Genomic DNA, 23,517 nt, shown 5'->3' on the forward strand with positions numbered 1-23,517 from the left:
CCTTGAAAAATTATGATTCATGGCCTGCTAGTGACCCTCTAAAACATTATGGGTTAGGGCCTGCTGCTGATCTGACCATCTAAAACATTACGGGTGAGGGCCTGCTGCCGAGCTGACCATCTAAAAAATTTTGTCGGCGAGGGCCTGGTGACCATCTAAAACAGACAGTGTATGGAGTGATATAGGAATTATTTTAAGGACTATTGTGTGTGGCAGCAGCAATATATATTTTTAGCGCAACCTGCGATAAATTGCTAAAACTTAAAAGACCCAAAAGTCCTTTGAAGGACTGTTGTGTGGGGCAGCAATATCTATTTTTAACGCATCCTGTGCTAAATAGCTTGCAATAGTTCGGCCGCTGCAGACAGCGACATTAGCTGCACCACATCTCCTGTGTAAAGTGTGCACATCCAAAAAAATATCTGTGAAATCCAGTGTCCTTTTTCCGTATACGGTGTCCGCTGCGGACAGTGACATTAGCTGCCCCACATCTCCTGTGTAAAGTGTGCGCATCCCAAAAATATCAGTGAAATCCAGTGTACTTTTTCCGTAGATGGTATCCGCTGCGGACAGTGACATTAGCTGCGCAACATCTCCTGTGTAAAGTGTGCGCATCCAAAAAATATCTGTGACATACAGTGTACTTTTTCAATAGATGGTGTCCGCTTCTGACAGTGACTAGAGTTGATCGTGAATATTCTAATCACAAATTTTTATTGTGAATGTTGGCACTACTTTTACAGGGTCAGCTCATCTTCAGGCTCTAACCTACAATATTTTACAGGGTCAGCTCATCTGCAGGCCCTCACATATAATATTTTACAGGGTGAGCTCACCAGCAGGCCCTCACCTACACTCTTTTACAGGGTTAGCTCACCTGCAGGCCCTCGCATATAATTTTTTAGAGGGTTAGCTCACCTGCAGGACCTTGCATATAATATTTTAGAGGGTCAGCTAATCAGCAGGCCCTCACCTACAATCTTTTACAGGGTCAGCTCACCTGCAGGCCCTCACCTTCAATCTTTTACAGGGTCAGCTCACCTGCAGGCCCTCGCATATAATATTTTAGAGGGTCAGCTCACCAGCAGGCCCTCACTTACCATCTTTCATAGGGTCAGCTCACCAGCAGGCTCTCACATATAATTTTCTAGAGGGTTAGCCTACCATCAGGCCATCAATCATAATTTTTCAAGGTTGTATGATGCCCTCCTTTATGTGCAATAAAGGGTGTATTGGAGTGCCAGTTCCTTGTAATTTTTGGAAGCCCTTTCACTTAGTGCATAGGCTTCATAAGTGTAGGAGTCCCACTACCCGAACAATTGTACCACTATGTGAATGAGGCCCTCCTTTATGTGATATACAGGTTGTATCAGAGTGCCTCTTCCTTATAGGTTTTGGTAGCACTTGCACTTTATATACAAGTAAATATATAGGAAATAATGTTTCCTAACAATTTTTCCTCTAAAATCAATTTTATCTTCGGTTTGGTGCATATTATTGTCAATCTGTTAAAGTGGCGTACTACTCGGACAACATGATTCCTAGCAGCAACCTGGGAGTCCAAGAGGCATCCAGACATCATCCCCATGCTGTTCACGAACCATTTCAGTCGTGTTTCCATCAATTTCTGACCTTTTCGTATGAACCAGACACCCTCCCCTCTTCAGAGCAGAAGTTTAATACTCGGGTTCTCCCATTGACTTCCATTGTGCTCGGGTGCTCGGTAGAGCACCCGAGCATCACAAGTTGTTCGGCCCGACCCCCAGAGCACCCGGGCACTTTGGTGCTCGACCAATACTACTCTTCTACCTATCCAGGCTAAACAGATGGAATAAAACTTATATTGGCACTACACTCTGTATCGGAGGCAACCGTCTCCTGCTCCTCCTCATCATCCAATTCATACTGAGAAGACGAACTGAGGGTGGTCTGGCTATCACCCTATGTACTTTCTTCCCCCATTTTCACCTCTTCAACATGCAAAGCGTTGTCCATAATTGTGAGCAGCAAGCGTTTGAGTAGACACAAAAGTTGGTGCAGCTGCTGCTGCGTTGACAGACCGGCGGAAGCTGTCGATGAGTTGCGGAAATGGGCACACACGCAGCGCACCTTCACCAGTAGCTCAGGCAAATTGGGGTAGCTTTTGAGAAACCGCTGAACCAATAGGTTGAATGCGTGGGCTAGGCATGGTATGTGTGTGAGCTTGCCAAGCTCTAAAGCCACCACCAAGTTACGGCCATTATCATACACAACCATGTCTGGTTGTAGGTTGAGTGGCGAGAGCGACAGCTCAGTCTGGTCTCTTATCTTTTGCCACAGCTCTGCGGTTTAAGCACGGCCTGTTGTTGCTTCCCCACTGCAGTGCTGCTACACTGCTTCCAGATACTGACTGATGTCTGACTGGTGCTGCAAGGATAATTCAGAGGTGATAGTAGAGAAGGAGGCAAGGGAGGAGTTGTAGCCACTAACATAGGTGGTGGCAGAAACCTTTTTGAAAGTAGGGCCCGCAATCCTTGGTGTCGGTAGCACCTGTGCCATCCCAGGGTACGACTCGCTCCCGGCCTACACAACATTCACCCAGTGTGCCATCAGGGAAATCTAGCATCCCTGGCCAAAAGCACTTGTCCATGGGTCAGTCGTTAAGTGGACATTCCCAATAACTGCGTTGGTCAGGACACGGGTGATGTTACGGAAGACATGCTAGTGTAAGGCTGGGACTGCACACCGGGAAAAATATTGGCGGATGGGGACAGAGTACTGCGGGACAGCTGCCACCATCAGGCTGCGGAAAGCCACAGTGTCCACAAGCCTAAATGGCAACATTTCCAGGGCCAGCAATTTGGAAAGGTGTGCATTTAGTGCTATGGCCTGTGTGTGGGTGGCTAGGTATTTGCGCTTTCGTTCAAGGGCCTGGGGAATAGACATCTGTATTCTATGCTGGGACACAGAAGTGGATGTGCTAGCTGATTGATCTTGCGAAGGTCCAAGTGCATGGCGGGAGGCATCCAAGCCGGCGTCTTGGACAGGGGATTGGCCAGCACGTAACACAGGGGAAGAGGAGGCAGTGGGGTGACCCGCAGACACTGGTTTTGGACCCAGGCGTTCGGCCCACCTATTAGGATGCTTTGATGCCATGTGGCAGTTTATGCTGGTGGTGGTGAGGTTGCTAGTGTTCACTCCCCTGCTCATTTTGGTACGGCACAGGTTGCAAATGACAATTCTTTTATCGTCTGCACTTTCCTCAAAAATGCGCCAGACTGCGGAACACCTACCCCTTGGCAAGTGAGATTGCCGCAAGGGTGTGCTTCGGGGAACAGTTGCAAACCTGTTTGATGTGGTCCGCCTTCTCCCTTTTGCCACCCCACTGCCTCCTCCAGGATGTTGCGGTGCTGCGGATCCCTCCGCTTCTGTACTGCTGTCCTCGCACACGTTACACAGGAGCGCAGGTAATGTCGCTGCCACCAGCAGCAAAACAAATTACACTGAATGTTACTGATATTTCGGATACACAAACGTTATACAGGAGATGTAGGGCAGGTAATGTAACTCCGCAGTGGGCACCTTCTAAGGAAAAAGTACACTGGATGTCATAGATATTTTTAGGCTGTGCACACGTTAGACAGGAGATGTGGCGCAGATAATGTAACAAGTTTTAGCAATTTAGTGCAGGTTGCACTAAAAATATATATTGCTGCCACACACAATAGTCCTTAAAAGAACTTTTGGGTCTATAACAAGTATAAAAACTAAAATATTGCTATTTTAATCCCTACACTATCTCTCCCTTCTGCTCTCCAGCTCTCCAGCTCTCCAGCTCTCTATGACTAATACTGAGCCGAACACATGAAGCGTTCCGGCCAGCTAATCACTGTAATGCTAGCAGCCAACATGGCTACGGCATTACAGTGAATGGCAGTACTTACCTGCACATTTATTGGCTGCATAGCAGGCAACAAACGTGCGGGGGGGAGACTCGAGCATCGCGCTCGAGCACACGCGGTATTCGGCGAACACCGCGATGTGCCGCCCAACACTTGTTATCACCAAAGTCTCAAGGGACTTGGCTGAATAACTTCAGCATTTGATTATTAAACTTGAAAAACATTTGAAAACAGGTGTCCAAAGTCGGCTTCAGTACCAACTAGTACCTGTCTCCATGTCGGATCTCCATACAGCATTAAAACAAAGTTTTGAGTGAAGCGACTTTGGATCTAGGATCCGAAGCTTCACTTTGCTCATTCCTAAAAAAGATACAAAACTAATTAGTGCCCAATATTTCTTTATAAGAAGGTGAGCTGCTATGATTATTTGTTTAAATAAAAACGAGGGCTTGTGTTCATCAGCTGGGTCATATAGACCCAGAAGAGCCTTAGTAGTGGATACCTGGACCCTAGTGCCGCAGACTTGATTGCTTTTGTGAAAAACTCTTTCCACCAAGCTTTCACAGGAGGACACTCCCACAAGTTATGAAAGAAGATGCCACTCTATTTCAAGCATCTCCAGCATGTGTCTGAGGCAGAGGCAGAATAGAGACATGTTTTGTCTGGGGTTTTAGATCAATATTTTCTTGAATACGGACACAATGGGATAACTTGTGTGGGGTAAGGTTGCCTGTTCTGTGAAGAGGAACTCTCAGGACAAATCGCATTCCCAATGTCTAAGGAAAGCAGGTTTGATCAGTGAGGTCGATGAACTAAGTCTACTGTATAGTGGTGAAATTTTTCTAGTAGGGGTTGCGGGGCTGTTGATAAGTGCTTCATGCCAGACAAACAAGCGCACTAGGTCTCCCTTCTTCACATGGAGTAGGAAATAGTGTAAAAAACATATACGTACGGTAGGTGGCAAGGAGAAGCTTTGTAGTTGGAGAAGCGAGGTCATGTCATCGGAACCAGGCACTAATTGTTGTCAAATAGGTTAGTGAGGGGGAAAGAAGATGAACAGTGCGAATTTGGGGTGTCTTCTCGGAGAGCGTTGGGAGTTTAATGTAGTACATTTTGCAAAAGTAATAAGGGAGAGGGGAAGGGGACAGTGCAATGTGAGGATTGAAACCACTTCCATGCACTTATGGTAGCTCAAATCATGGGGCTAAATGCCATGTGCAGTGTTGGAGTGGTACTCCCAAGTAGAAAAAAGCAGAAGGGGGATCCCACCAATTACTGCTCCATAGTGACTCATTCCTCATGTTTGGGGGGATGTCAAGCAGTCCACCAACATAAAGGTTTAGGTACGTGGACAGGGGGTCTCCACTATCAGGGGTCTCCCCTGGGCTGAGGTGTTAGGATAGGGGTAGTTATAGGGACAAATTCTCCCCCCCCACCCCAGGTAACTCTATTAATTGCTGGATATTTGCCATCAGTTAACTAGTCTGTATGTAATTTTTGGTGTTTCTATAGGAGGCCCATATGGGACCTTATTAAAGGCATATCATTAAAATTTTAGAGGTTATATATTTTTTTCTGCTGGAACTTAGATGTATACTATGTACACCCCATTATTTATGTAAATAGATTCCGCTGGAACCTAGTTGTTTTCTGTGTTAGCATGCATACCGAAATGGATATAAATCACTGATTAGGTCCACCCACTGGACAAACTGAAGCACAAGAAGAGTGGAGATTTCCATAAGATACAAGTTATACAGATTTTTCCCCACTCTCTTATAACACTCTTATCAGCGCCACCTGGTATTTCTAATATTACTAGAAGAATGGACTACATGTTAAAAGCAATAGGTTCCCTTTAGGTATCACCACAGTGTATAGTTTAAAAAGGCAACAAAAACTACTTGTAATGCATGTCTTCTTCTGTACTAATATCTGCATTTTATTTCTTTTTGACAGATGTTCAGCAAATGGCTGTGGACTGGCTGACTGGCAATTTTTACTTTATGGATCATGGCAACGACAAAATTTTTACATGTAATCGTAATGGAACTGTATGCATCACCTTGATAGATCTTGATCTCCACAATTCAAAAGCCATTGCACTGGATCCAGTCGCAGGGTAGGATTATTTTAAAATTTGTTTTCTTTTTAATCCAAGTATATGTGTAGGGGCAAAAAAGTTTCAAATGTAATAGTAGTGTAATAACTGCAAGGTGTGATGGGGTGTATGAGCAGTGACCGAAGAACATTGATGATCCTAACAAAAGGAGGTAACCAACCAGAAGCTGATCACAGGATACTTGAGTACTGCGACATTGATCAGACGCAACCTGTGGGGGAACCTAGCAGCAAGGATTTAATTTCTATGCAATGCCTCCAGAGAAAAAGGGAAGCTTTACACATTTTCTATAGAAATCAATGGGTTATCTGTGTAATAGCATGTCCTCTACAGTGAATAAGAGGTGTGTTTTATTCAATCTCTTCCTTGGCCACAGCATATGACCACTGGCCAGGGAGATCAATCCATTAAATTAGAATTAGAGATTCTTAACTAATCCGATTTAAACCGAATTTTGCAATAATTTAAGATGAGTTTTTGATGACTTGATTTGCACAAAAATATTAATCCTAGGAGACCTAAGAGTGTCATACATAAAATTTTAGGTCAATTGGGGCATTTCGGGGTATTATTTGAAAGGTTGAAAGTAAAATGTGGTCACTACTTTTTAAAATATTTGACAAAGTAACTCATATAATACTGGATCATGACCCTTATCCTTTGTCATAATATTCATACACCAGATATCTGAAAAGCCCAATGGTTTTAGAAACAATGGCCAACTATTACTAATATGTGTATAATAGCGCAAAAACTTTCTGCCACAAAATGTTACATCAAGTTTTAGACATATTTATTAAAAAAAAAAAAGTGCTGTGCCTCGCTTAACAAGGGGTTGTGGTTTAGCAGGAAAGTGGATGTGGCATATTGTAAAGGGCCATGGCCTAATATGCTACAATTTGTCACAAAATTGCACCAAAATTTTGGTGCAAAATAAACAACAGGTGGTAAAAAGTTTGATAAAAGTGTCCACCAAATTTATCATCCAGCATGAACCACTATGATAAATTTCTTACCACTTGTGATTGGACCTGGCTTGAATTATGGGTCAAAACATTGCTTGTAATTGTATATATGTATTGGCTTAAATAGTGTAAATAAGAAATTCCTTTGAATGCTGGGGATCACCCCCTTCTTTGCTAAATGTAAGACTAGTAAATCTGTCCTAAAGAGTTTTCAGTATAGTACGCAGCCGGAGAGCTGCAAAGAAAACATCAACATATGTTCAAAATGAATGCATTGACGGCATCTAAAAACCTTTTCAAAAGTTTTTTTTCAAATTAACGCCACAATTAATTATCAGATATATCATGACTTCACAGGGTTCATGTAACAATTTGCAAACAACGATACTAAGTAAAAGCCTTTATCTCAAAAATGTAAAAATATTTATGGAAGAAACAGCTTGTCATCCATATGTGGACTTTTGTCAGTCTTTATTTAGTCTGATTGATTTTAAAATGCATCATCGAAATGGGTTTAATGCTGACAAGAACAGCTTGGAAGTACAACTCTGCACAGAAAGTCCTATCCGTAATCCTTCAATGGAGCCATATTGCCGAATGTAACAGATGGTGGCCTTGAATTGATGCTCTATGACTGCAATCATTTTTCAAAGTATACCAGTTTCCTCTATCTCTTATCTGTATATTATCAGTCATTATTATATTACTACATTGTTTAGATTTTCTAAATAGAAACTTTATGGAAACTAATTGTCACGAAAATGGGTCCAAGTTATATTGGTGGGGGTCTGAACACTGGTGATCCCACAGTAATCTCTAGTTGTGTACCTCCAGTCCCCTATCGGTCTCCACAAGCATGTTTCTATTGGGGAGGAAATGTATAGGGTGTCAATTAAGTATGCATTCTGCCATCCTATATTGTACTGGAGGGAAATACCAAGTGCTCTCACCATAAAGCTATATAACTGAATTTAAAGGAAGCATGCTTGACCAATCATCACTTTCTGCAATTACTCCCCCCTCATATGTGCTGATGTTGAAAGGCAGGGAACTGAGATCCTCTGTTCTGGCAATAGGTAGTGGTTCCATTGGTCAGATGTATCATCTATTCCAGGCATGGCCAACCTACAGCTCTCCATCTGTTGTAAAACTACAACTCCCACTATGCCCTGCTGTAAGCTGATAGCTGTAGGCAGTGTGGGCATACTGGGTTGTAGTTTTGCAACAGCTGGAGAGACTCAGGTTGGCCATCCCTGATCTATTATTTGCATAGATACATGTTAACAATTGAAATGTCTGTTTAACATCATCTTAACCTTTTTCTTAAAATTAAAGAAAAGATACTTTGGTCTCCTATAAGGGCAAACCCAAATTATTCAGTCTGCTGCATGTACCAGGTCACTTCCACCCACAACAGCCAATGGATACATGATTCTTGCCAAATATGGATGGACTGTTTGGCATTACTCTATGATAGCTGTTAACCGCTAGTGGTGCTCATCAGAAGACCCATATGATATGCATTACATTGGCTTCTCAGCTGTTGCAACGCTACATCTCCAGCATGCCTTGATGGTAGTTTTCATACTGCTGTCACACAACAAGGCTGAGATTAGTGCTAAAGTCTTATGAGGAGTTACTTTCCAGTTCCCTGTTTAATTTGTCTGTTGCTCTGACTGTGCAAATGTTTTATCAGAAGCAACCCCTTTCAGGAATCAACCATCTGGGCAATCAGCCAATATCCCTAGATCCTCCTCTCACATATGTGAGCTCATATTAGACCTATGTTATCCTGGAAAACATTTTTTACCATTGTAAAGGCTTATTTCTAATGACATATGTTGGGAAGTAAAAGATTTTCATAGGATTAGAAAAAGTTGGCTTCTTTCTTCCAAAAACACTGTTACGCCTGTCCATCGTTTGTATCTGATATTGTGACTCAACTCTAATGATGTAAATGCTGAGCTGCAAATTGAAAGTGCTCAAAGTGGCCTGAAAATTTGTATACGGCACACCGAGGCCTCCCTCTCTCTATTGTCTCATTTAAATTTAATTTTTTTTGTTAATTTTTCTCTCTCTCTCTTTCTCTCTCCTAAATTGAATCACCAAAAATTAACATTCATAATTAACTTGAGAATTTGGGTTGAATTTGATTTGTCTAGAATTGATTTTCTGATCTCTAGTGACAACATACTACAGCAGTCTTCTTTCTTTTCAAACAGTATATAAAACTGGAAACACTAGAGAGATGAGTAGATCAGTAGAGATGAGCGAATTTCCTAAAATTTATTTCAGTCCGAAGAAATTAGATTCTGGTACAAATTAATATCTCTCTCTCCCCCCACACATTATACCCAAGCTAATCTGAAGAAATTCTTATCCTAGTGAATTATATTTTTTTCAAAAATTTATGACAAATTTCAATTCTAATAAATCAATTCACTCATCTCTAGTTTATAGAACAGTGAGTTGGTTCAATTTTCATGGTGTTTGAAAAGCAAATGAACCTCTACATGTAGTCATGTGAGGGATCAGAAACATTATTTCCTGATGTCTACATTTTCACAAGCATCTAAAGCAGCGCTGGTCTGACGTTTAATGTGCATTAGGCTCCAGGGCCAAGGTAGATGCACTTCTGCTTTGTACATAGCGTACTCCTGGTTAACTGTAAATGCTTCTAAAGTACAAATATGCCAGGAATGTACCAATAATTCAAGTTTAAGGAATTCCAGGTTTGGTTCGATCTTTTCATTCAAGTATATGTTACTAGCTTTCTATAAATCTTGTTCTATAAATTGTGAGAGTAACCGTAATAGAGAATTGGGTAATGATGGAACCCACAGCATGTGTGGATGGTCTTCTCTTTCCAGAGCGAATCATTTTATCTGTGTGGCTGGAATTTCTCTTTCTTTGTAAACCTCTCAAGTCTTAAGAATGTTTTATGCTGCTCAAAAGCAACATTTTATTTGGCCTGATATTGATGTGAAAGAAAAGTTTAAGATTGAGGATATTTTTATAAAGAACTTTTTCTTAGACCAAATAGATGATCTCAACATAGAGGTAGTACCTCAAGTGATCAAATGCTTGAATAAACCAAACCTACACAAATAACACAAGATAAGCCGAACACTAGGTGTCCTTCTTCAAGACCCTTAGCAATCAAGAGCAATCTCAAGTTGAATCAGTTGTGTAGAGGTACTTGATGACGCTTATAAAAGTCTATGGTACCATACTATATCTCTATGGGCCTCCGATATGGGTGCATAACGAAAGTTGGAGAAATTGTCTTTAACATTTTTCAATTTCTAGCTGAGGAAGTAAGAGAAGCTACATGAGCTCACTCCTTGGAACTTTGCATTGAGAATGCTGTCTCTACTTTACAGTACTCCAGTAAGAGAAAAAATAAACTAGAAGGTCCAGAATATGCATTGTTATTAAATACTTTATTGCAATGAAAGGGATGTTGCTAATATACCCTTCTACATTTTAACCCAGTCCTAGCCAGCTGTATCCTAATCCTGTACCCCTCAGCTAGGAATTACAGACAAGTTTGCAAGAATCTTATTGCCAGCCTTAGATTGTACAGAGAGAGACTTTGGAGAGTGGAGGAAAGAAGTACTACAACCTCCATCCTTACTTGTATCCATACATTGCTATCAGAGAATATTTGCACAGGGAATTGTTTGGAACTATGTTTGAGACCATTGGATATACTACAACTCCCATTCTGCACTTTAGTAAAGAGAGACATATATTTTCTACAACTGGCCTCGTTTCTGACTTCAGTACCATTTGCTGGCCACATCATATAATTCCCCTGCCTTACACCCTTACAAAATTCATAACACCAAGGGCACCCCAACTACCATCAGGTAGGAGCCCCAACATCAAAGTGTGCCCCAAGGGAAGAAAGGGTGCACCCTCTGTCACTGTTTGGCACATCTGTGTGAGAATTGCCGCTGTGAATAACTGTTGCAGCCATAGCCACCACCACTCCCATCCTATGTTCCACTCCTCCTTGGCTTGTGGCATATATTCATTACATTACATACACAACCTTTCCCTTCTCTCACCCCTTATATATTTACAGATGCGTCCACCCTTCCTTTGGCTTAAATTTGGTTAAGGACTCCAATTTCTCATTTTTTACCACTTAATGCAATATATACTATAAACTAGCAAATCCTATGACAGGCTGCAATTCAGAACACAACCACTAGGTGTCCACACATAGACACATATAGGATCAAAACCTTGTGACACAATATCACAAATTATGTTTTGTTTTGTTTTTTTCCTTAAAAAAGTTTGACATCTCATACCATACTTCTTGGGATATTTTGGGCCAAAGGGAAATGTAAGACAGGACACATCTATAGTAGATTACAATACATATGAAAATATATGAATATAACAAAACTGGCAGTCATTGATCATACTAGGTCAGATGGGCTTGGTGGCTCCATTGGAGATTTGTTAAAAAATGTTCTATGCTTGTCAAGTAAATGGTGAGGTAAAGAAGAGGACCATTGAGTAGTGATCTGGCGATGGCAATAACCTTATAGCTTATAGAAGAACTCAACCAAATATGTAAAAATTATCATATAGCAGTACTGTAAATGTAGATATATTTTTGACAATTTTTGTTTTATTGCAGAGGCAGTTTTTACTAAAATCATTTGACAATTTACACAATTAATTTCTATGACATACAAAAACTGTTTCTGCTGCAGGTATTGTCCCAATGACAAAATAAAAGTTTTCAAGTATTTTAAGTAGAGATGGGCAAATCAGTGCTTTAGAATCAAAATTCAACCAGAATTATTTTTTTTTTTTTTTTATTGGATGCATCAGAGAGACAGAAAAGAGAGGGAGACATTTTCTGGTCAAAGTACTTTAGATTTGGATAGATTAGATTTGTACTTATTACTGGTTATTAGATGACTACATTGGCATAGAGAAACTATTGCAGAATTTAAGTAAATGAACCCAATAAAAATATAACCTTTAATATGATGATTCAAATATAATGTCCACACAAAAACAACAAATAACCTATTCGAAATAAAGAAAGAAGTAGGTTTGCCCCTGTCAGGGTGGGTACTCTGCTTGTAGGCAGGGGTAGTCCAGGGATAGAGGAGGGACAGAAGAAACTAGGTCCTGAGCTTGGATCCAGATGGACACTTTCCAAGCCAGAATGAACAGGGGCCAAATGCAATCTTTATGGCAGAACCAGGGAATCCAAAGGTGCCAATCCAATACCTTTATTACCGTCAGTAATGATGTTTGCTGGGTATAATATAGTCATCTGTGCCTCTTTGTTTAAGCTCTTTGCTCTATATAACTATTGCAAATATCATTTTAAACTTTTTTTTATTTTGAACAGTTATTTGTAAAATTGATTTTAAGTGGGGATTGTATTTTAATTAACATACATGTTTTAAAGGTTATATTTTAATAGGGTTTATTTACTTAAACTCTGTGATAGAATAGATTTGTACCTGAAGTGGACCTCAATAGAGTGTTAAGAAATTCTCTCTTCTCCAATTTTAAGTCATCTTTCTTTCAAAATAATGTCACATGGATCTGGTCTGTATGACATATATGGATAGAGCCCATATATTTGGTGAGCAAACCATCACTAGTCCTCTACACTAGTTCATGAAAAAAGCTCTGAGAGATAGAATTTTATCAGTGAAGGCATATAAATCTTGAGCACAAAGTAGTCAGATATCAAAGGAGTGCTTACAATGATGCTCTATTAGAAGCATCCCCCAACAGTTTTTGTAAAGATGAAGCAGGAAATGTGGGAAAAGACAAGGGTGAGCTTTTTGCATGATGCGTGAAAGCCACTCCTAAAGACAGTTGCAAAGGCAACCACATGACTCCTAACTTCAATATTAAAGTTCATGCACACAGTCATGCTATGGTTCCGTGCACCCCTAGTGGGACTCCATGTCCTGCCATGATCCTTACCTTACCCATAATCTTTTACACATAGATGTATTCTTTTTGAGCTTTGTTAATTGGTTCTTAAAGTTCTAGTAAAAAATCACTAAACTGAATAAAATAAAATAAAAAAATCTGCTGGAGAGCATCAGCATTGTGAATTTTGTCTGCATCATCATTACCCTGCTGCTGAGCAGATGAAATAAAACAGCAGTTAATGGCTCTTTTTAAAAATGCCCCATGCAGCTTCAAGCTGTGAGCCTGCGATTGGCTCATCTCTAGGCAAAAGGTACATTTCCTCATGCATGTAATTATATTTTTATTCATCTTTGGAAAACATGGTGCACATGATAAAAAAAATCAATGGATTCAAACCATGAATCTCCACACTGGAGCGCTTGCCTATAGAGAATTACAATATGTTCTGTAATGGCAATTAAATTGTAATGTTGTTCATACATGTAGATGTCAAAAGAGAACTGCACCGGGAAGAAATAAAAAAAAAAGCAGATTACAACATTATGTTTTTATAGGGGATCACCTGTTTAACGCTTTGCTCACATCTGCGCCATAGCTTTGATCATAAACTATGGAATGGGTGGATTGCAGTACAAAGATGACTTATCAAACTTGGGGTTATTCAGTTTGATGGCTTAAAGGGGTTTTCTTAGATACTGAAACTGATGACCAATCCTCAGGATAGGTCATCAATATCAGATTGGCGAGGGTCTGACACCTGTCATCCCCACTGATTAGCTGTTTGAGGAGGCCACAGAGCTTCTCTCAGTTTACCGAGCACAGCGCTGTCCATTGGATAGTGGCTGTGCATGGTATTGCAGATCAGTCCCTTTCAATTAAATTGGACTGAGCTGTGCGTAGGCCATGTGGCTGTTGAACATGACGTCACTGGCTTAGGAAGAGGCTGTGGCGCTAACCGGAGCACTGGGGCTTCTTCAAATAGCTGATCTCCAGGGTAAGGGGAGGCCGAGAGTCTGACCTCAGCAATCATATACTTATGACCTATCCTAAGGATAGATCATCAGTTTTATACACCCAGACAACCCCTTTAAAGGGATTCTGTCACCATATTTAACCCTATTAAGCTAGCTGACATTAGCTATGTGCTAATTTCAGCTAAACCTAACTAGCCTGTTCCTACTTTTATCTATGCCCCCGTTACGCCAGAAATCTAACTTTTAAAATATGCTAATTTGCCTCTAGAATTCAGGGGGAGGAGGGGGCGTTGTTCCTGCTCCTAGAGGCTCCGTTCTCCCACCTTTGTCACCTCCCTCCATGTCCTGATTGACAGGGCCAGGCAATGCTCGCATCTGTCTGCCAACCCTGTGCTCTGGTGAAATTTCGCACCGTTCAGCATTCGGCGCAGGCGCTGTGAGGGAAAGACACTCGCAGGCTGCCAGCTTCCTCAAGGCGCCTTTAAGGGTAACCTAATTACAATATGCAAATATATAAATGGACAGCACAATGATCTTTTTATACCCAGGCCTCTAACTATGGCAAAATGTTTTTTTCTATGTCTAGAGAAAAGATGGTTTTACCATCAACATAGTTGAGATTCTTTACAGAGAGAGCAGTGAGACTATGGAACTCTATGCCACAATATGGTGCAATTACTGAAAAAGTTCAAGAAAGGTTTGGAAGCCTTTTTGGAAATTCAGAATAATACAAGGTACAGGTGCTAGAAGTCTGGAAATGAGATGTTGCTCCAGGCATTTTTCTGATCTATTCTGATTTAGGCCTCATGCACACAACCGTTCCGTTTTTTGCGGTCCGCAAACCGCGGATCCGCAAAAAAGGAAGCCGCCCGTGTTGCCTTCCACAATTTGCGGAACGGAACGGGCGCCGGCATTATAAATGCCTATTCTTGTCCGCAAAGCGCGGACAAGAATAGGACATGTTAGATTTTTTCAGCAGGGCCGCGAAACGGAGCCACGGATGCGGACAGCCTTGGGGTTCCTACGAAGATCTCACAAGGCTCGTTTACGAGTCCTTGATGGGATTTACAAAGAGAATAATTTGCGGCGTCTTCAGAAGGGGGCGGTGTTGATGTCGCAAATGAGTCCAGTGCGCCACTATTTGATATAGTTGTTCCCTGTGATGGAACAGTTCACGCCCAACCAGCTGTTTGAGGACAGAAGACAAGTGGACTTCGTCTTGTGACAAGTGCAACACCGCCCCACATCCCTTCCCCCCTAGCCCTATCCCCCACCCCTGCCCTATCCCCATCCCACACCTATCCCCCGCCCCTGCCCTATCCCCATCCCAAACCTATCCCCACCTCACCACCCCCTTTCCCAGCCGCCCCACCCAAAATTTTGTACCATGGGGTATGGAAATATGTCAGGTTTCAGCTTTAAACCTAGGAAAAGATAAAAAATGTATACAAAAATAACAGTTTATATATATATATATATATATATATATATATATATAAATTACCTTTTGGTAAGCATTAAGCATTCTGCAGATGAAACACTGGAAAATGGTGTCCTGTCTTTCAATGAGATGAGACACTCTTTGGAGCAGATCGTCAAAACTGTTGACGCTTATCCGTAAGTAGTTATGAAACTTTTCCGGATAGTTACGCAGTCTGGGAAACAGAACTACAAATGCTCCCCTTCTCATTCGGGCAGAAGTAATTGAATGCACCCAATTGCAACGGCGCCGCCTGGCTCGAAGACATCTTCTCCAGCGGGAAACAAGGATTAGAGCCTGAAATCCAACGCGAATGTGGTCCAGCATCATCTTACCTATCTTCTGAGGCAGCATCTGAGGGATATGTGACCTTCCTTTGTCTTTTTATAGCCACTGTATAATTCGCATGTGAAATTGTTTCTTTTGAAGTTTGAAAATTTTAATGTCTAAATTAAGAAAAGTTTTTGGATTGTCTTGAAGTTTCCACAACTTGGTGGAAGTCAAATTGAACTTGAATGAAGATGTAATTGTATAAAAGAATTACATTGTGCAGTGCATTTTGCTCAGATCACATTGTACTAGGCCGTGCCACATGTGAACACCTTTTAATGTGCTGCTTCAGGTTTGTCTTATTCTTAGATATCTTTCATTTGCTCTGCCCCATGCTGCTTAAAATCTGTAGCTTGACTGTATGTGGAAAAATCCAACTGTGTGTTAATAATGGGTGCTCAACTTAATGGTCTGTCATCGTAGAGACTTCTGGAAAAACAAGTTAATAAAACATATACATTTTACCAGATGTCAGAGTCAGGGCTTATCAGGCTTTAATATATATATTTTTATAGTCAGCAACCTGCTGCCTCCCTATTGAGATGAGAGGAAAAAATCTGTTCTTAGTGGCATTGCCTATTGAGTTTATATTATCATCTCTGCAATGTTATCCAGAACTTGAAACTTTTGGAAAGGTCTTGAGAAGACTCTTAAAGGGGTTGTCTTAGGCAGATAACAACTTTCTATGTGCATTTGAGGACATGTTGACATCATACAGTTGGATATTCTGCTAATGGATACCACATTTTCTGCTATCTGTCCCTTGAACAAGGGCATACCTATGCTATAGACAACTACTGCATATGCAGCTGCTGGGAGGCTACTGGAGACAATGAGCCTACTTTACCTTTGGTTTGGCTTCATGTTAATAGGTGGTAAGACCTTGCATAGTAGTATTGTGTTAACGAGTGCTATGCTGTTGGATATGGAAAAGGTACTTAAGGGATGATAATGGAATGGATGTAGTGTTGGTCGAGCACCAAAGTGCTCGTGTAGAACACTGCCCAATGCTAAGCACAGAGCACCCAAGCACAATAGAACTCAATGGGAGAACCCGAGCATTAAACCAGGCACCCCCTGCTCTGAAGAGGGGAGGGTGTTGGTACTCTAGTTCAGCTTAGGAGTCCCTGCTCTGACACCATATATAGCTATGTCCATATATGAAGTCAGTGCTTGGGGACACCCAGTGCATTTAAATCTAATGTAGCTTCTATATCTGAAAAAGTTCTGTCAGGATTCAAACTCACAACCTTCTACATTACAGCCAAGAATCTTAACCTCTTAACCATTACACTATAGAGTTGCAATATATATATACACTCACCTAAAGAATTATTAGGAACACCATACTAATACGGTGTTGGACCCCCTTTTGCCTTCAGAACTGCCTTAATTCTACGTGGCATTGATTCAACAAGGTGCTGATAGCATTCTTTAGAAATGTTGGCCCATATTGATAAGATAGCATCTTGCAGTTGATGGAGATTTGAGGGATGCACATCCAGGGCACGAAGCTCCCGTTCCACCACATCCCAAAGATGCTCTATTGGGTTGAGATATGGTGACTGCGGGGGCCATTTTAGTACAGTGAACACATTGTCATGTTCAAGAAACCAATTTGAAATGATTCAAGCTTTGTGACATGGTGCATTATCCTGCTGGAAGTAGCCATCAGAGGATGGATACATGTTCTCATTCTGTTTACGCCAAATTCGGACTCTACCATTTGAATGTCTTCAACAGTACAATTTTGGTGAGCTTGTGCAAATTGTAGCCTCTTTTTCCTATTTTTAGTGGAGATGAGTGGTAACCGGTGGGGTCTTTTGCTGTTGTAGCCCATCCGCCTCAAGGTTGTGCGTGTTGTGGCTTCACAAATGCTTTGCTGCATACCTCGGTTGTAACGAGTGGTTATTTCAGTCAACTTTGCTCTTCTATCAGCTTGAATCAGTCGGCCCATTCTCCTCTGACCTCTAGCATCCACAAGGCATTTTTGCCCATAGGACTGCCGCATACTGGATGTTTTTCCCTTTTCACACCATTCTTTGTAAACCCTAGAAATGGTTGTGCGTGAAAATTCCGGTAACCGATCAGATTGTGAAATACTCAGACTGGCCCGTCTGGCACCAACAACCATGCCACGCTCAAAATTGCTTAAATCACCTTTCTTTCCCATTCTGACATTCAGTTTGGAGTTCAGGAGATTGTCTTGACCAGGACCACCCCCCTAAATGCATTGAAGCAACTGCCATGTGATTGGTTGACTAGATAATTGCATTAATGAGAAATAGAACAGGTGTTCCTAATAATTCTTTAGGTGAGTGTATATATACACTGCTCAAAAAAATAAAAGGAACACTTAAACAACACAATGTAACTCCAAGTCAATCACACTTCTGTGAAATCAAACTGTCCACTTAGGAAGCAACACTGAGTGACAATCAATTTCACATGCTGTTGTGCAAATGGGATAGACAATAGGTGGAAATTATAGGCAATTAGCAAGACACCCCAATAAAGGAGTGGTTCTGGAGTGGTAACCACAGACCACTTCTCAGTTCCTATGCTTCCTGGCTGATGTTTTGGTCACTTTTGAATGCTGGTGGTGCTTTCACTCTAGTGGTAGCATGAGACGGAGTCTACAACCTACACAAGTGGCTCAGGTAGTGCAGCTTATCCAGGATGGCACATCAATGCGAGCTGTGGCAAGAAGGTTTGCTGTGTCTGTCAGCGTAGTGTCCAGAGCATGGAGGCGCTACCAGGAGACAGGCCAGTACATCAGGAGACGTGGAGGAGGCCGTAGGAGGGCAACAACCCAGCAGCAGGACCGCTACCTCTGCCTTTGTGCAAGGAGGAACAGGAGGAGCACTGCCAGAGCCCTGCAAAATGACCTCCAGCAGGCCACAAATGTGCATGTGTCTGCTCAAACGGTCAGAAACAGACTCCATGAGGGTGATATGAGGGCCCGACGTCCACAGGTGGGGGTTGTGCTTACAGGCCAACACCGTGCAGGACGTTTGGCATTTGCCAGAGAACACCAAGATTGGCAAATTCGCCACTGGCGCCCTGTGCTCTTCACAGATGAAAGCAGGTTCACACTGAGCACATGTGACAGATGTGACAGAGTCTGGAGACGCCGTGGAGAACGTTCTGCTGCCTGCAACATCCTCCAGCATGACCGGTTTGGCATTGGGTCAGTAATGGTGTGGGGTGGCATTTCTTTGGAGGGACGCACAGCCCTCCATGTGCTCGCCAGAGGTAGCCTGACTGCCATTAGGTACCGAGATGAGATCCTCAGACCCCTTGTGAGACCATATGCTGGTGCGGTTGGCCCTGGGTTCCTCCGAATGCAAGACAATGCTAGACCTCATGTGGCTGGAGTGTGTCAGCAGTTCCTGCAAGACGAAGGCATTGATGCTATGGACTGGCCCGCCCGTTCCCCAGACCTGAATCCAATTGAGCACATCTGGGACATCATGTCTCGCTCTATCCACCAACGTCACGTTGCACCACAGACTGTCCAGGAGTTGGCAGATGCTTTAGTCCAGTTCTGGGAGGAGATCCCTCAGGAGACCGTCCGCCACCTCATCATGAGCATGCACAGGCGTTGTAAGGAGGTCATACAGGCACGTGGAGGCCACACACACTACTGAGCATCATTTTGACGTGTTTTAAGGACATTACATCAAAGTTGGATCAGCCTGTAGTGTGTTTTTCCACTTTAATTTTGAGTGTGACTCCAAATCCAGACCTCCATGGGTTGAAAAATTTGATTTCCATTTTTTTATTTTTGTGTGATTTTGTTGTCAGCACATTCAACTATGTAAAGAACAAAGTATTTCAGAAGAATATTTAATTAACTCAGATCTAGGATGTGTTATTTTTGTGTTCCCTTTATTTTTTTGAGCAGTGTATATATATATATATATATAAAACTTCTGCTGTATAGGAATACTTACTAGTAGTAACTTACTACTAGTAAGTATTCCTATACAGCAGAAGTCTCATTTTATTTATATATATATTTTTTTAAAGCAGCTGGCCATGTAGCTCTATAGTGTAGTGGTTAAGATTATTGACTATAATGTAGTAGTTTGCATCCCGTCAGAAACTTTTTAGAAATAGAGGCAAATTTTTTTTTTAGCATATATATACGTTTTTAGCCATAATATATTTACATATATTATTATATATTTAGAATATATAATATATTATAATATATGTAAATATATTATGGCTAAAACATCAGTAGTAGTTTCCCACATTCCTATAGTATTCCTATACAGCAGAAGTCTCATATATTTTTACACTGCTCAAAAAAATAAAGGGAACACATAAATAACACATCCTAGATCTGAATTAATTAAATATTCTTCTGAAATACTTTGTTCTTTACATAGTTGAATGTGCTGACAACAAAATCACACAAAAAAAAAAAAAATGGAAATCAAATTTTTCAACCCATGGAGGTCTGGATTTGGAGTCACCCTCAAAATTAAAGTAGAAAAGCACACTACAGGCTGATCCAACTTTGATGTAATGTCCGTAAAACAAGTCAAAATGAGGCTCAGTAGTGTGTGTGGCCTCCACGTGCCTGTATGACCTCCCTACAACGCCTGTGCATGCTCCTGATGAGGTGGCGGACGGTCTGCTGAGGGATCTCTTCCCAGACCTGGACTAAAGCATCTGCCAACTCCTGGACAGTCTGTGGTGCAACGTGACGTTGGTGGATAGAGCGAGACATGATGTCCCAGATGTGCTCAATTGGATTCAGGTCTGGGGAACGGGTGGGCCAGTCCATAGCATCAATGCCTTCATCTTGCAGGAACTGCTGACACACTCCAGCCACATGAGGTCTAGCATTGTCTTGCATTAGGAGGAACCCAGGGCCAACCGCACCAGCATATGGTCTCACAAGGGGTCTGAGGATCTCATCTCGGTACCTAATGGCAGTCAGGCTACCTCTGGCGAGCACATGGAGGGCTGTGCGGCCCTCCAAAGAAATGCCACCCCACACCATTACTGACCCAATGCCAAACCGGTCATGCTGGAGGATGTTGCAGGCAGCAGAACGTTCTCCACGGCGTCTCAAGACTCTGTCACGTCTGTCACATGTGCACAGTGTGAATCTGCTTTCATCTGTAAAGAGCACAGGGCGCCAGTGGCGAATTTACCAATATTGATGTTCTCTGGAAAATGCCAAACGTCCAGCACGGTGTTGGGCTGTAAGCACAACACCCACCTGTGGACGTCGGGCCCTCATATCACCCTCATGGAGTCTGTTTCTGACCGTTTGAGCAGACACATGCACATTTGTGGCCTGCTGGAAGTCATTTTGCAGGGCTCTGGCAGTGCTCCTCCTGTTCCTCCTTGCACAAAGGCGGAGGTAGCGGTCCTGCTGCTGGGTTGTTGCCCTCCTACCGCCTCCTCCACGTCTCCTGATGTACTGGCCTGTCTCCTGGTAGCGCCTCCATGCTCTGGACACTACGCTGACAGACACAGCAAACCTTCTTGCCACAGCTCGCATTGATGTGCCATCCTGGATAAGCTGCACTACCTGAGCCACTTGTGTAGGTTGTAGACTCCGTCTCATGCTACCACTAGAGTGAAAGCACCGCCAGCATTCAAAAGTGACCAAAACATCAGCCAGGAAGCATAGGAACTGAGAAGTGATCTGTGGTCACCACCTGCAGAATCACTCCTTTATTGGGGTGTCTTGCTAATTGCCTATAATTTCCACCTGTTGTCTATCCCATTTGCACAACAGCATGTGAAATTGATTGTCACTCAGTGTTGCTTCCTAAGTGGACAGTTTGATTTCACAGAAGTGTGATTGACTTGGAGTTACATTGTGTTGTTTAAGTGTTCCCTTTATTTTTTTGAGCAGTGTATTTTTAATTTGATTTTTTTTTAAAGAAACTGACTATGCAGCTGTATAGTGTAGTGGTAAAGACTCTTGTCTGTAATGTTGAAGGTTTTGAGTTCAAATCTTTTCAGAAATAGAGGCTACATTACATTTAAATGCACTGACTCGAGCATCGCGCTACGGCCGAGCATAGCAATGCTTGAGCTAAACTGGTGTTTGTCTAAGCATGCTCGTCCAACACTAGATGGATGCACAAAGACCTTCTGTTACAGATAGAAATTTTTTAAGTGTCAAGCAGCTGCCAAAAGGGGCCTCAGTTTTTATCATTGATGAGGTGTCTCCTGCTCCCTATATATACAATTTCCTATAGAAATAGGGTTAAAAAGGTTATGAAATATTATGTCTGTCTTTGTATAAGGCAGCAGGTGTGGAAATTTCAGATGAGCGAAGTTATGAAGAAAATTCCTTTGTATGTAGCGGCAGCCCCCTTCATTGAACCCCGCGCCGCTGATTGTGGCATCTGATGCTACAATTTTGGCCTTTCAGAGGTCAATCAGGGAAAAAAAATAAAAAATTAAATGCTCACCTTATCCATTTGCTCGCATAGAGGCCACCGTAGTCAGCTTGATAGAAGACACTGCACGACACATCACGTCATCATGCTGAACGGACGTGGTAACATCATTACTGATGACGTCACTGCTCCTGGCTAGCACACCGGCATGGTGACATCATACACGTCACCCTGCATGATATTTTGCATGGTTTCTGCAATCAAGATGGCTGCAAAGGCCTTTTCATGTGCAAATGGATGAGGTGAGTATATATATATATATATATATATATATATATACATATACTCTTTAATGCCATTTCAGAAAAAATTGATTTGTTACCACGAAGCCAAAGCACAAGGAAATTTTACTTTGCTGCGAATCAATTTTTTTGGGGGTCGAAGTCGATTCATTTGGCTTCGATTCACCCAACATTGGTGGAAACTTTGATTTGGCTTGGGAAACTCCTGAGGGTGTTGTTAAGGTAAACCATTTTTTTTTTAGTTCTCAAATGGAGATATAGACTTTATTACAAGGACCATTAGGCTGCTACTTCTAAGAGTAGTCTCCTTTCAGAGGCTGCTGACCCAGGCAAGTTAAGAGACACTAGTGCATGGCACCAAGGGAACAGATAAAAATCATGGTCAGAGGGAAAACTGGCGTCACAACAGGCAGAGTTTGTGCAATACAGTAATTAGAAAATAGGTCCGGCAGACAGGACAGAGTTAAACTGGTAATCACGAAGAGGTCAGGACAGATGCAGCAGGGTCAATGAAATAAAGGCAGAAAGAAATAATAGGCAGAGGTCAGGCGTAGGAAGTCAGAACATTATAATGTCTCACCTTTGAAGGACTAGACAAGCTGGGACCCTATAGCTCAAGCACCTTCCCATAGAGGCAAGTGTGTTCTATACCCCAGGGAATGCTGCTGTTGGCTTGGGGCAGATTAATCTAGTCGGCCACTCACCCTTTGAAAACCATGAAGTGTGAGCTAAGGGAGCAATCACCAGAGAGCAGCTGGGGAAGACTGTGAGTGGCCTGCAGCATGGAACTGTGGAGATAGGAAGAGATGCAATGCCTGAGGACATGGACCTCCAGCATCACACTTTACTTCCATAGGTGTGAACTTTTTGTGAACGTCAAAAAATGTTTCGCCCCACCCTTTCTAATTTTTAGTTCCACTCTTTTGAGTTGGTTTCTTTACCAAGGATCAGAGAGGTCAGGAAGTGTGTTTACACATTTCTCCATTGAGGCTCTAAAACAGGAATCCTCAAACTGTGGCCCTCCAGCTGTTGCAAAACTACAACTCCCAGCATGCCCGAACAGCCAACAGGTATCAGCCAACAGCAGGGCATTGTGGGAATTGTAGTTTTACAACAGCTGGAGGGCCGCAGTTTGAGGATGTCTGCTCTAAAAGATTC

At 42.2% G+C, this 23,517-nt stretch overlaps 1 protein-coding gene across 1 annotated transcript in view; it reads left to right on the forward strand.

Annotated features, from left to right (window-relative positions):
• Window positions 1-23,517, forward strand: part of LRP1B (LDL receptor related protein 1B) — a 1,344,280-nt gene that overhangs the window by 459,362 nt on the left and 861,401 nt on the right. The window contains exon 8 of the mRNA XM_040441523.1: window positions 5,841-6,003. Within this exon, the coding sequence (XP_040297457.1) occupies window positions 5,841-6,003 (163 nt within the window). The remainder of the gene's footprint in view (window positions 1-5,840; window positions 6,004-23,517) is intronic.

The sequence above is a fragment of the Bufo bufo genome, chromosome 7, assembly GCF_905171765.1.
Source record: "Bufo bufo chromosome 7, aBufBuf1.1, whole genome shotgun sequence".
NCBI classification, from domain to species: Eukaryota; Metazoa; Chordata; class Amphibia; order Anura; family Bufonidae; genus Bufo; species Bufo bufo.